The 12,295-nt window shown below is 34.8% G+C and overlaps 1 protein-coding gene across 3 annotated transcripts in view; it reads left to right on the top strand.

Moving 5' to 3' along the window:
- ANKS1B (ankyrin repeat and sterile alpha motif domain containing 1B) overlaps window positions 1-12,295 on the top strand; it is a 452,062-nt gene that overhangs the window by 47,527 nt on the left and 392,240 nt on the right. For 2 of the 3 annotated variants that reach the window (XM_075497691.1, XM_075497700.1), the window contains exons 2-3: window positions 4,052-4,132; window positions 8,321-8,477. In XM_075497691.1, coding sequence (XP_075353806.1) covers window positions 4,052-4,132; window positions 8,321-8,477 — 238 coding nt within the window. The remainder of the gene's footprint in view (window positions 1-4,051; window positions 4,133-8,320; window positions 8,478-12,295) is intronic. The other variant, XM_075497704.1, reaches the window with a different exon arrangement.

Here is a 12,295-nt window from a genome sequence, read left to right as displayed (position 1 = left end):
AGGATTTCCCATTATTAAAACTGACCTGGCAAGATGAGATTCACTACTTCTAGTCCTGAAGAGCCAGGGGGTCTCTAGGAGGAGCTTCCAAAGATATTGAAGACCTGAGAAAAAAGGTGGGGAGAGGAGTAGGAGAGGTGAGGACTAGGCATATGCTAAGCCTCGCTCAGCCCTCAGAGAAGAAATAAATTCCAAAGAGAGTTACCAGTCAGTTCTCAGATAAGGTTTAAGTGAAACCAATGGGCAGACAGACACTGATGTCATCAGGCAGCTTTCTACAGCTTTTGAAGACTCTTACCATTGTTTTACCAAAATATTTTCTTTTCACCCTGGCAGAACTACCAGATAAAAGACCATAAATATTGGTGCATGGATAATTAAATAACAATGAAATAATAATAATATAATAATAATGAAATAATAACATAATATAATGCAAGTATATGTGCAGAGGAGAAATATGATGGAAACATTTAAAGTTGTGACGGACGTTCTGTGCATGTATGCATGGTTCTTGTATTGTTGATAGGGAGCGTGCCTGTGTGATGACGATTAGCTGAATTAACTTCAGATTTCCTTGCTTTTGTGTTCATATGTGTGTAATAACAGCCACTTCACAATTATTTTTTTGCATATAGCAAAAAGCATAGCAAAATAACAAATCAATCAACTAACCATCTTTTTCTTTAGTCTGTCATTTTCATATCACTTTTGAAATGCTACTCTTTATATGTAATTATCTTCAGCTCATAAAAAAGAAAAAAATGTTAATTTTCTTACCAAGTAAAGAGTATTTCCAATTAGTATTTGACATGAGTTCAAAAAGTCAATATTCTTTGTCCACAGTGAGAGCAAACTGTAATAGGAAGGTCTTTCTGCTTTTGGCAATAGTGTAAGCAGCATAACAGACTTCAGTTTCTTTGTGCCTCACTTTGGCAAGTTATAATGGAAGAAACTAATTGATGATCATGTTTTAATTCAGAGTTTTAATTCATCATTGACTGAAAATGATGAATTTTGCTTTTTTGCATTGATTTTTTGCACAAAAAGTAGGTTCAATTACTTCCTTAAAATTCATTAAGTGATAGAAAGGTTTTCCCCATTTACTAATGTACATAGGAAAAAAAATTCCTAACTTACTAATGTATGTAAAACTAAGAAGCTTGATTATTGATTGCATCAAAGAATTAGGAGAAACATGTTTTTGAGAACATTCAATATTAATGGTAATCTAAAGAGCTGCTGTCAAAATCTTCTTTTCTGGAGGTTGAATGGTAATTTGTTTTGTTCCAAGTTCTCCTTAGTGTTGCTTTCACAGTAAGTGTTGAAGTGTTTTAGTACACAGATAAATCAATATGTTTGATAATTGCTCATATATTGTATGTGTTTATGATGCCAGAGAAGGGCTCTCTAGGCTTTTTCTCCATCCCACTTTTCTATGAAATTAGATGCTTTCTTACAGAGCTAGTACACTACTATACATTTGCCTTGCTGTATTCTGATTACAAGAGAAGAGCTTTAGATGAACTATTCACCACAGCTGGGAGTTACAGGGTGGAAGAATATCTATTTGCAGACTGTCCAATTTGAATTTGATTGTCAGTTATCAAAGCATAAATACCCAGTATATATATTGAACCTGCATTCATTTTGTAGGAAATAATGTTGCAATACTGTAGCAATGCAAGACCTCCTAGGAGGGGATTTCTGCACTGGCCCAGGGGAAAAGAAATGCCTGCAGCCGACTCCTGTTCATGTCTGCTGTGTTTTTTAGTTTGATAACCAAGTTCTGATTTTGAGCATGTCTTTCTGTACTGTTTGGGAGGTGACAGTTATTAGTCTGTCCATCCTGTCTCATCTCTCTGAGTCATCAGGATTTACTTTCTCTCCTTTGTCTCCCAACCTGAGTGTCCTGAGAAACTTCACATAGGTGCATTTATATACTCATTAATAAAGTTTCAGTTTTCAAAAAAACATTCAGTATAGTTTCAGTTGAAAAATGATTCCTAAGACCAGAGTCAGGAAGTACAACAATGTATTAAAGAGTGCCTGGATTAAAGGAGAAAATTAGGGGAGAAAACAACTAGGTTTTTGTTGTTGGGAGTTTTTTGTTTGTTTGGTTTGGTTTTTTTAATTGTTTTTTAAAGGCCTAATGCATCATGAATAATATATGAACTCATGGATCCCTTGCATTTTGAAAAAACAACCAACAGGCAAACCCTAACAATTGTAAACCAAAGCAAGCAAGCAAGCAAAACCAAGTAAATTAATATTCTGATCATTTATGTATTTATTTCAATATTTAAAATATGACTTTCTATACCACTTTCAATTTTCTGCTTCATTCTCCTATAAGCTGGTACAAATCAAAGGAAGAAAGTAGAATCCAATAAATAAGGAAATAACTGATAAAGTATTATGCCAAAGTATAAAAGAGGTTATAGAATATCAATAGATAAGGTCTCTTCCTTCCAATAGATGAGGACAGCCTGTCTTTGCCATATAAATAACATCCGTCTATTATGGAAGAAGTGTTATTCATGAAGTTAAAATAATTTCTTTTAATTGGAAAGATTAGAGTGACTTTCATAGCTGGAAGTTGCCTTCTGTAGAGAAGAACATCTGTAGACTTCTGAGCAGATTAAAAAAAAAATTACTTCATTTTTTGCTTCTTTGCACCCAAGGAAATATTTCAGTCCTGTTCTCCCAAGAAATTAAATTGCAGGGAGAGGTGAGGTACACAGCACTATGTAGAATTATGCTCACTGCAGAACACAATGTGTGTCACAAATAATTCTGTATGCATGCAGTATTACTTATGGGAAACGAACTGTTTAAATTTATGAGCTAATTAATCATTCAAATATACACAATGAAAAACAGACCAGTCTGCAACACCAGTATTCCATAGGTAATAAAATACAGATTCAGTAGTAAAGAATTCTTAAAAAGCATATGTTAAGCATAACATGTCATTTTATTGATGTAGATCATGAAAGATGTCAGTATGAAAAACTCTTTTTACCTATTAGTTTCAGATTATTTTCTTTAAACTGCAGCACTTGATTCTAGGGTATGAAGTGAAGGGAAAATATTGCTTGCCAATGACTGTTTACCACTGTATTAGAATCTGAAGAAAACAGACTATAATTCAGGACTCATAATCTTGTGTCCCGGAAGTTGTAATACTAATGATTGAAAACTGTGTTACAGAATTAAAAAAATAGGTAGAAAATTGCTTGCACAAAGGATACAGTCAGCTTCAAATGTAGTCAGTTAGCAAAAAACCTGCAGGTATTCCATATGCCTCTGCTATCAAATTTCCAGACTTTGGTGCTTGAGGTTTTTTTTTTTGGTAGATTAGCAGTCAGATTTTTCTACTTTGAAACAAAAAAATCTCATTTACTGTTTTGTGAACAGTCCATAACAGATTGTGAAACTGGTTACGTAGGACATATAATGAAGCTGACTGTAAAATAAGTGCTGTAAAATACAGAAAGATAACAAAAAAAAAGAAACATCATTTATTAAACTTTTGTTTTATATGTATGTAATTTATTTAAAAATAGAATTGGTTAAAATGGGAGCTAAAATATCAGGCCAAGTAAAAAGAATAAATTTCCTGTCTCTTTAAAGGATATGATTGCATCTCACTAATCTTACGTTTGTATGAATCTAGACTAACTGACCTAAAGTCAATGAATATATACTTGTGAAAAAAGTAGCACAAAAGCAGATTATAACCTCAGTGTAATTACCACAGTAATACTGGGAGAACAGATCTAATTGAAATGACAGAACAGTTATTAGTCTTTGAGACTGCCCTACATAAAGTTCATGACTGCTATAAAGATGAATGTGTAAAATTATTTTTATAAATAAATTAGATTGATATTAACATGACATTTTAAGTTCTTTTCAAGATAATTTGTCTCTTAAAGTTTAATCACACTTGTTGCAGTGATCTTTAGATTATTTATGCATCAAATTTCTGACATTTCTGTACTTGCCAAGCCAAAAAAATAACTTTACAATTGTGCTTTATTTGCAGCATCTGGCGGGGACCAAATATAAACTGCACAGACAGTTCAGGTTATACTGCTTTACATCATGCAGCTTTAAATGGACACAAGTAAGTGCCTCACGTTTAGTTTTTATGTAGAATGGTATTTAACTGTGTAACTTAAAAATATGTACCATAGTACTGAGATTTTCAGAGAAAGTTGACAAACCCTGTCTTACTAAAATAATCTTATTTCCCATGGGATATATTAATATAAGAATTTTTGACACTGTCATTGATATCAGCAAGTTGTAATAAAAAACAGGAAATGCAGTTTAGAAGTTATTGATTCTATACTGATTCTTACAAATGCTTGCTTGATTTTGAGTAAATTTATTGTTATTGCTAGTGGCGGCTCTAGTGCTTTTTAGCTGGTGGGAAATTACAACAGAAAATTTTGTGGTATACTTGTGTGTGTATGTACAAATGTATAGTGTGTTGAATGTCTAAGGAAACAGTAATGTGGAACAAAAGGACAGTATAGATTAATCATTATCAAAGTAAAAGTAGCATGATAAGAATATTTAGTAGTTATACACTTGAAAGCAGAAAAAAATGGCTATTACCTTGTATAGGACCTTGTAGCTTCTCCCTCCCTCCTGTCCATCCAAGTTACCACATGCATGTCTCAACAAGCTTGGGGAAAGCCTGCAAAATCCCCACTGAGGGGTACTGCACAGGCATATCAGTGCAGGTGAACTCTTTAAGGCATTGATGTGTCAGTAAAAAACTGGAAACTTGCTACGTATTTTGTTATTACACCTTGTAATTTGTTCTGTGTTACCTCTGTTATTACATGTTGCCCCTTGCTACATGTTACCTCCATTGTATTATGCTGCCAACTGCATATTGTTATTAAGGCAGAAACAAGAAAGATTTTGATGAGGTCTATAAAGTTCTAGTGGGATGGACCCCACTGTAACCAAGGTAAGAGCTGCCCCACTTAATGCAGTCCAGCTATCTTGTTTGTAAACTGACGGTGTTAACGCTGTCTGCATTTTCACTAAGGAAAATTTTGACGTAAGGCTTTGAGTTATTCCTCTGTGGGAGATAAGGAACTGATCAAAAACCAGCTGACACTGAGAGTGATTTGCACTAACTTTAATGGGATTTTGGACTGTCCATAAGATAATATATGAATCCATAATAATTATATGTTTAGTGTACTCATTTTGCAATTTTTGCATTCTTCCTTGGAAAAACTAAAACTTTAGGATGTGTCTTTAATTGTATTCTAGAAACCTGCATATTTTCTTTAGACCAGATTAATCTTTTGGTGAATATAGGGTATTCTGTTTCTGAATAAATAAATGAAGTTAAAATACTGTTAAACTAGATATTGTGCATTTTCCAAAATTTCAGTTCTGTAGCGAGATTCAGAATCATCCATTAATATATTTTACCTCCATGGAATTAGGTCTAAGTCCTTAATATGGCCTGTTACACTCAGCCTTTTTTAAAAAGGGAGAAAATCACATTTCTCTTGTTTATAGTTTATGGATTGTTTCTTGTGCCATTGCACGTTTTTGACTGACAAAAGCCCAAACCTTAGCTTGCAAAGATTGCTGGTTTTAAATAGACAAAAACCAGTTTTAGTATGTTTAATACTGACTGTAAACCAATAGCTACCCAGCAAAGTAAAAATATTGCTGTATAAACACTGAATCTATCAGAGATTTCAGGTGAATCCTAGCAATATAAACTCTAAAATCCCAAAACATACAAAAGCCAAATAGCATTTTCAGACATAGTGTTGGCCAAACTTCTGCTGAAGTCAGAGAGAACTTCAAGATGTGGACCTATGTACAGCAGCAGATATAACTGCAGCTTTTGTAAAGGTCATAATGGCCACTGGATGCTATGACCCCTACCCCTCACAGCAGGGTAAGTAGCAGTTACTGACATCACATTTATAGCTTGTTATAGTAAAGTAAACTAAAATACATCATGAGTTATTTCATGATAAATCATGATGGTTCAGGACCTGCTATCCAAGCCATCATACTGATCCTGCTACAATGGTAGCACTGTCAGCAAGAGAATTGGACAGACACCTGGTGGTTGTAATTTCATTAGTCACCCCAAATAACAAATAAATGGCTTTACACTCTGTTTCAGATTTGAAACTTGATATTCAAAATCAATATTGGGTATAATCTGTTGACACGAGAGCCTTCCCACTTAGGAGAAGTCCTTGTCCTTTGAAAACTTTTTGGGTTTTAATTTTCACACTTTACATTAGGATGAACTTGAGAGATTTCAAAGTTTTTCAGGAAAAGTGAGAACATAAGACTTAATGACCCAACCAATAATTTGTGGCTGGGACACTTGTTGGACACCAGTGTTCAAGTCCCTGCTTGATCATTGTATATGAAGAATTCCCTCCTCCTTGGTTATTCTGGGATAGTTCTCTTTCCTTTTGAAACTATTCTGCTTTATAGAAGTAATTAAATCATATCTGGGGCAGGGACTTGAATCTCAGTCTCCCTAAGTAATTTTACTTAGCCCAGTAATGTTACTGGGCTAAGGACTCTCAGTCTTCTCCTCTCTGAAATTTATTTCTACAAAATGAAAAAGTTCTGACAGAGCACTAAAAAAGACTCACCCTAGAGAAGTGTGATGGGTCAGGGCATTCTTGAAGGATGAAGGAGACCTAGGTTCTATTTTGTAGCTTGAATCTTGCAACAGACTCTTCTCAATAGTTGCTGTGTATCATTATCTATAGATTTCAGTTGTGGAAGGTTTTTTGCTGGTTTTCCCCCACATATTTCAATTTCTGTTTCCTTTGATTTTTTGTCCCTTTCAAACTACTCTGTATCTCTAGCCTTCATTAGACCATCTACTGCAAGACCAACTATTATGACATGAGAAGTCTCTCAAACCTTATTTGTACTAAAAAGTCTCAGGAGTCACTTCTCTGGAACTTCCGGTGTAGCAAAAGTCATTCTGTAGTGGTGCTGCGCTTTCAAGGTTATTTTACCTGGTCAGGAGTAAGCAAAATCCAGCTTAAAGTCTCCCTCAAAGCTTAGATGTGATGACTCCAGTATCCCTATGATTTTTTTTGGAGACAATTGGGAGTTTCTTTTGGCCTGGATGTATTCACTCTTACTTGCCACATTTTTATCTCAATAGGCAATTAAATAAGGTTCCATCAACGTTGGGGGGACAATTGCTTTGGGGTTTACCTTCTGTCATAATTTGTAGTCAAGGCCTTTGTTTATAGTCATAACATAGGCTGCACTGAGCTCCTTCGATGCCCCCCCCCCCCCCCCCCCCCCCGGGATTTTTGGAGCAAAATTGGTAAGAGCCAGTGTTTCCATATTCAGCAAAAATGTGCATCCACTGCCCACACTGGATCATAGATGCTATTAACTTAATAACTAATAAGGCCTGACTGTGTCAACTATGAGAAGACAAATGGAGAGATAAGACAGAATTGATTTACTTTTTGACATACTTGATAACCAATGATCATACCACACAGCTGATTTTTAAGTTTAACCTTTGAAGTTACATACAGGAGAATGCTTAAAAATCAGGGATGCAATATTCCAGCTTATACTAATCTTTCATTTAATGTATGATAAGCCACACTGAAAATACTGAAAGGAATATACTAAGAATTAAAATAATAAAAATCACTTTTTTCCTCACTGCTCTCAGGAAGCTGGGTGTGGGAAATGAAAATAGAAGCAGTTATTCCATAGAAGATAGTATATATCTAACTAGATCATCATTAAATTGTTTCCTCCAAAATAACTCTTTGAGATAATGCCTTAAAGAAGAAAAAAACCTGTTACTTTTAAGCCTTCCTGCAACAACCATGTCCGTAAAGCTACCTTCTTGTCTCCCTGCCTCCAGAACTCAGCAATGATGGGGATAGGAGTACTTCTCTGCCTTTAGTGCCTGGAAGGTTTGTCTTGAGGGACATGCACGTGGCCTTGAGTGGCAAATTCTAAAAATGATTCCATGGCCAGGTGATCCTGGTGAAAGAAACAGATTCAGAGAACTGTTGATAATATTGTTGATGAGTATTCATAAGAAGTAAGAATCATTACAATGAATAACTTTTTGGCTATGTTTTACTATCTATTTCATTCTTAGAAATGATTGGTCTTCCTTTTTGTAGCAGTTTCACTTGAAATACAGGGTTTTTTCTGTTATTCAGGGTAAAAATTTTGGTAATATATATGTTCATGTAAAAACTTAATAAAATAAGCTTCCCGTCAATTTTTAGATTTACTTCCTGTTTTCCAGGGATATAGTTCTCAAATTACTTCAGTATGAAGCATCAACTAATGTGGCAGATAATAAAGGTTATTTTCCTATTCACTTGGCTGCTTGGAGAGGAGATGTAGACATTGTGAAGATTCTTATCCATCATGGGCCATCACACTCCAGAGTGAATGAACAGGTGAAGTGATAAAAGATATTGGTGTACATCATCAGAAAAGAGCAGCACATATTCTTTAGGTCTGGCAAATTTATAGCCAAATTAAAAAAAAAAAAATCTATTTTCCATTGTTTTAGTAATTTCTTCTCCAAGACTGATAAAATCTTTCAATATAAGCATACCAGGTATTTTTCTTCTGGATGGACACTGACCTAAAGGATATTAGATTTAAAAAGTATGAAAATACCTTCTGCTTGTTTCTGAAAATTAATATGAAGACATACTCTAACTCTGCATCTTCTATATATTGATGTAAATTTGCATAAACTCTGTGTCTTTTAAACTTTATTAGATATTAAACTCCTGAAAAACTTTGAGAGAAAATTAATATTCTTGGTATATTTTGAGTGTGCTGTAAATGAACTGATATGCAGAGATAAATGACAAACCAGATGGACTGCATGTATGTATGTGTAGCAGAAAGCACACATAAATACTAGGAAAAAATGATGAGTGTTACAGTGGGTAAGGGCAGGATAAATATGTTGCATTCTGTTGTCAAACATATGGCACACCTTCTGTTTTCGTTCTGTATATTCTTATATGGTCCATTTGTAGGGTTAGTATTTAGAAATAGAAAGAAAGAAGGTGATTAAAATCTGACACCATCTATAGTCAGCTGAACTGCTTGAGGACTGGAAGTAGGCTGTGAAATATGAGTAGTAACCATAAGCTGTTGAATCGGCCAGCGTAATCAGGAAGTTACTGGAATGTAAAGGTGGGAGTCAGCTCCAGATTCATATCTAAATTTTAGTGTCTGCATTGCCTGTAGGTGCATCGTTTTATTCCACAGAGGTCTAGTCAGTGTAATCACAGGAGCCAACAGGGTTATTCAGGTGACCAAAAGTAAGGCAGGATTCATTTACCCAAATCCAGTACCTTCTAAGGCCCTGCAGTAACTGAGACATCTGTGTGGGCCTGAAGGTATGACAGAGGATGCTCAGAATTTCCATGTCCTTGTGGAGTGGCTGATGGCCTCCAGGTAGGGTACCCTACAGCACCTCAAATGGCAAAGTACAATCTAACAAATGAATTGCACTCTCAGCGTCTACATTAGTGTGGCCAGAAGGCAAACTGTGAGAAAATAAGAAATGTTAAGCCTAAATTGCAAACACTTAACCAGTGTGAGATGCCTAACCCTTGAATAATCTGTTTGATATTTGAGGTTATACGCTTAGCCATTGGAATCCATACAATAACTATGATACGAATATCAAGTATTAGTGCAGGAAATATAGGAAAATAAAGTAATAAAATACGCCCATGTGACAGTCTTCTAGGAAATCCTATAATACCCTGGCTCATCCAAGAAAAAATACAAAAAACAAAACTTGCCATTCTGTGGTTTGAGTTGCAGATTAGGAGTTTCTCGGAGTTTCTCATTCTCATCAGCTATTGCATGTAGGATGAAACCAGTTGAATTGTAGGATTACCTTTTGTCAAGGAGAAGGGGTTTTTTGGTCTTATTTCTGCAACAGAATAAAAAAGCAACTTTCTGATTGCATGTTATCCATTTGGTTGAAGAGATTCCTTGTACTCCACTGACAGAAAACTAGAAACTGTGCAGGAACTTCAGAGACAGAGATAGGGAAAAAGATATTTCAGTAAGATTAGAAAGAGAAATGTAAATTCAAACCTACTTCTTCCCAATCACATATACATCCAAACTTCTAGAATATTCTCAAGCTTGATTAGGTGTGCTGTCCAGTCTCTCTGGTTTGATCACTGGAGCAAATAAGTAGGGGTGCATCTGATTCTATGCCCCATTGACGCAAAAAAGGTTTTGTCATTAGATCTGCTGTTTATGCATTTTACCAAAACACTTTATAATGGAAAATGTATGAGCAATCCTCACAAGAAATGTTGGACCTTAAGTCTCTTAAGGGAGTCTTGATCATATTAGACTTCGAAGTTCAACTCATACATATACAGTTGTTCTGACCTTGTAAATCCCCTGGTGTTCCACTCTAGACAGTGCCCAACTTTAGTAGGTGGACCACTTTACTGGCACTGACTTTCCCGTGCTAATTAGCACTCTACACAGGAGAATATTATCCATATCATAGAATGAGGGAACTGACATGTTGATATAAAGCCATCTCTACCCACATATCCTGAAATAACACCAGAGTGGCATCCTCACCCTAATACCTATTGTACATTCTTATGAGTCTGTAGGTTTCTGAGGTTTTTGCTTATTCGCTGATAGGCTGTATAAGGCAGGTGGCTCCTCATAGCCCTCTTAGCTTCTCTCAGATCTGTGGAGCTGAAGCTACAGCTTATAAGAAATCCTGGGCTATTTTTCTTCCTTCTTTTTTCTTCTGAGAGTTGGGGAGAAGGATAGCCATTTTTCTGACACTTTTTCACCACAGGAAATTATATATTCAAGTCAGACTTTTTTTCCTGGGGTTTTTTTGGTAAGGATCACATTAAGAATGTATGTGCTTTCAGTTTAAGAAAATAATTTTGTTCATTATTTTAAAAATGTTGCAACTAATTTGTAATACATTTTTGCTTTTCATCTATTTTATTAAAATTCTATGTAAAAAAATGCTTCTAAAAACTTAAGTAAAAGTAATGAACAACACAACAAAGAAGTAAATGAGAAGCTCATGATGCATAAATGTATATCACATTAATTAATGGATTTAATATGGTATACTGTAAATTAATTGAACTGCATTCTACACATTTAAAATGCAGTTAACTAGCATCATAGGATCATATCCAGCCATATCCAGCATCTAAAGCTCTGAATGCCCCCTACTGTTCCTATTACATAAAATTGAAAAAAACAGTAAAGAGGCGAACAGTTAAATGACAATTATTTTATGGGGGTGGTGGAATGTAGACTGGCAACTCTACAAACAGAAAATGGTTACAGCATAACAATTATGTAATAATAATTCTATCACTGTTTAATACAGGTGTCTTAGTTGACATGCATGATGTATGTTTTAAATTACAAAATACGATAAAATTACAAAACATGTGAGTGTTTAAACCTCATTGATGAGGACTTGAAAATATGTAAATTATAAATTGAATGAAGATCAAGTAGGTAGTATGGTAAATAATACCAAATATAATAAAAAGGTGTGCTGTTAACAGTCAGACTACTTACATGTTTGTTTATGTGAAGACATCTGGGTAGCACAAACATTTATTATGGCAACTCTCATCATGAAATTACATAATTGATAAGAAATCCTAATCTATGAAAAAAAACCCAAAACAGCCACATATAGGTCAATATGTAGTGTTTGGTATTAGTGCAGGAAATCATGTGCAAAAAAGGTGAATGACATCAGGAATAAATATCAAGTTCAAAATATATTTTTAATGTATATTGACAGAATATGAATAATAAAACATTTACAGGAAAAAATGTGAACACTTCTGAAATTTCTCGGTGATGTTGTTCTCTGTTTTGTGATTCTGCCTGTTTTTCTTTATGCACATAACACATCTTTTTCCTTATATTTATGTATTTAATGTACTGTAGATTTTTTTCTGTGCATCAAATTGTAATTGTCGTAAAAAACACTCACATTTCCTCAATGCCATTTGACACTTCTGAAATGTGAAGGAAAAGAGTTCAGGATGTGTTCATAATATGTAAATACCGAACATCTAACATATTTACTGTCTTCCCCAAATCATCAAAATGAAGCACAGACATTATATGCTTCTCTCAGTGACACCTCAGGGACTTCCAGAAGTACAATTCGGTTTCAAAGTAGCCTGCAAAACCAATCATTTTCATGTTCTGCATTTGA

The sequence above is a fragment of the Mycteria americana genome, chromosome 1, assembly GCF_035582795.1.
Source record: "Mycteria americana isolate JAX WOST 10 ecotype Jacksonville Zoo and Gardens chromosome 1, USCA_MyAme_1.0, whole genome shotgun sequence".
Lineage (NCBI taxonomy): Eukaryota > Metazoa > Chordata > Aves > Ciconiiformes > Ciconiidae > Mycteria > Mycteria americana.
The sequence above is the reverse complement of the archived record's forward strand: the minus strand, read 5'-3'. Positions and strand labels throughout refer to the sequence as shown.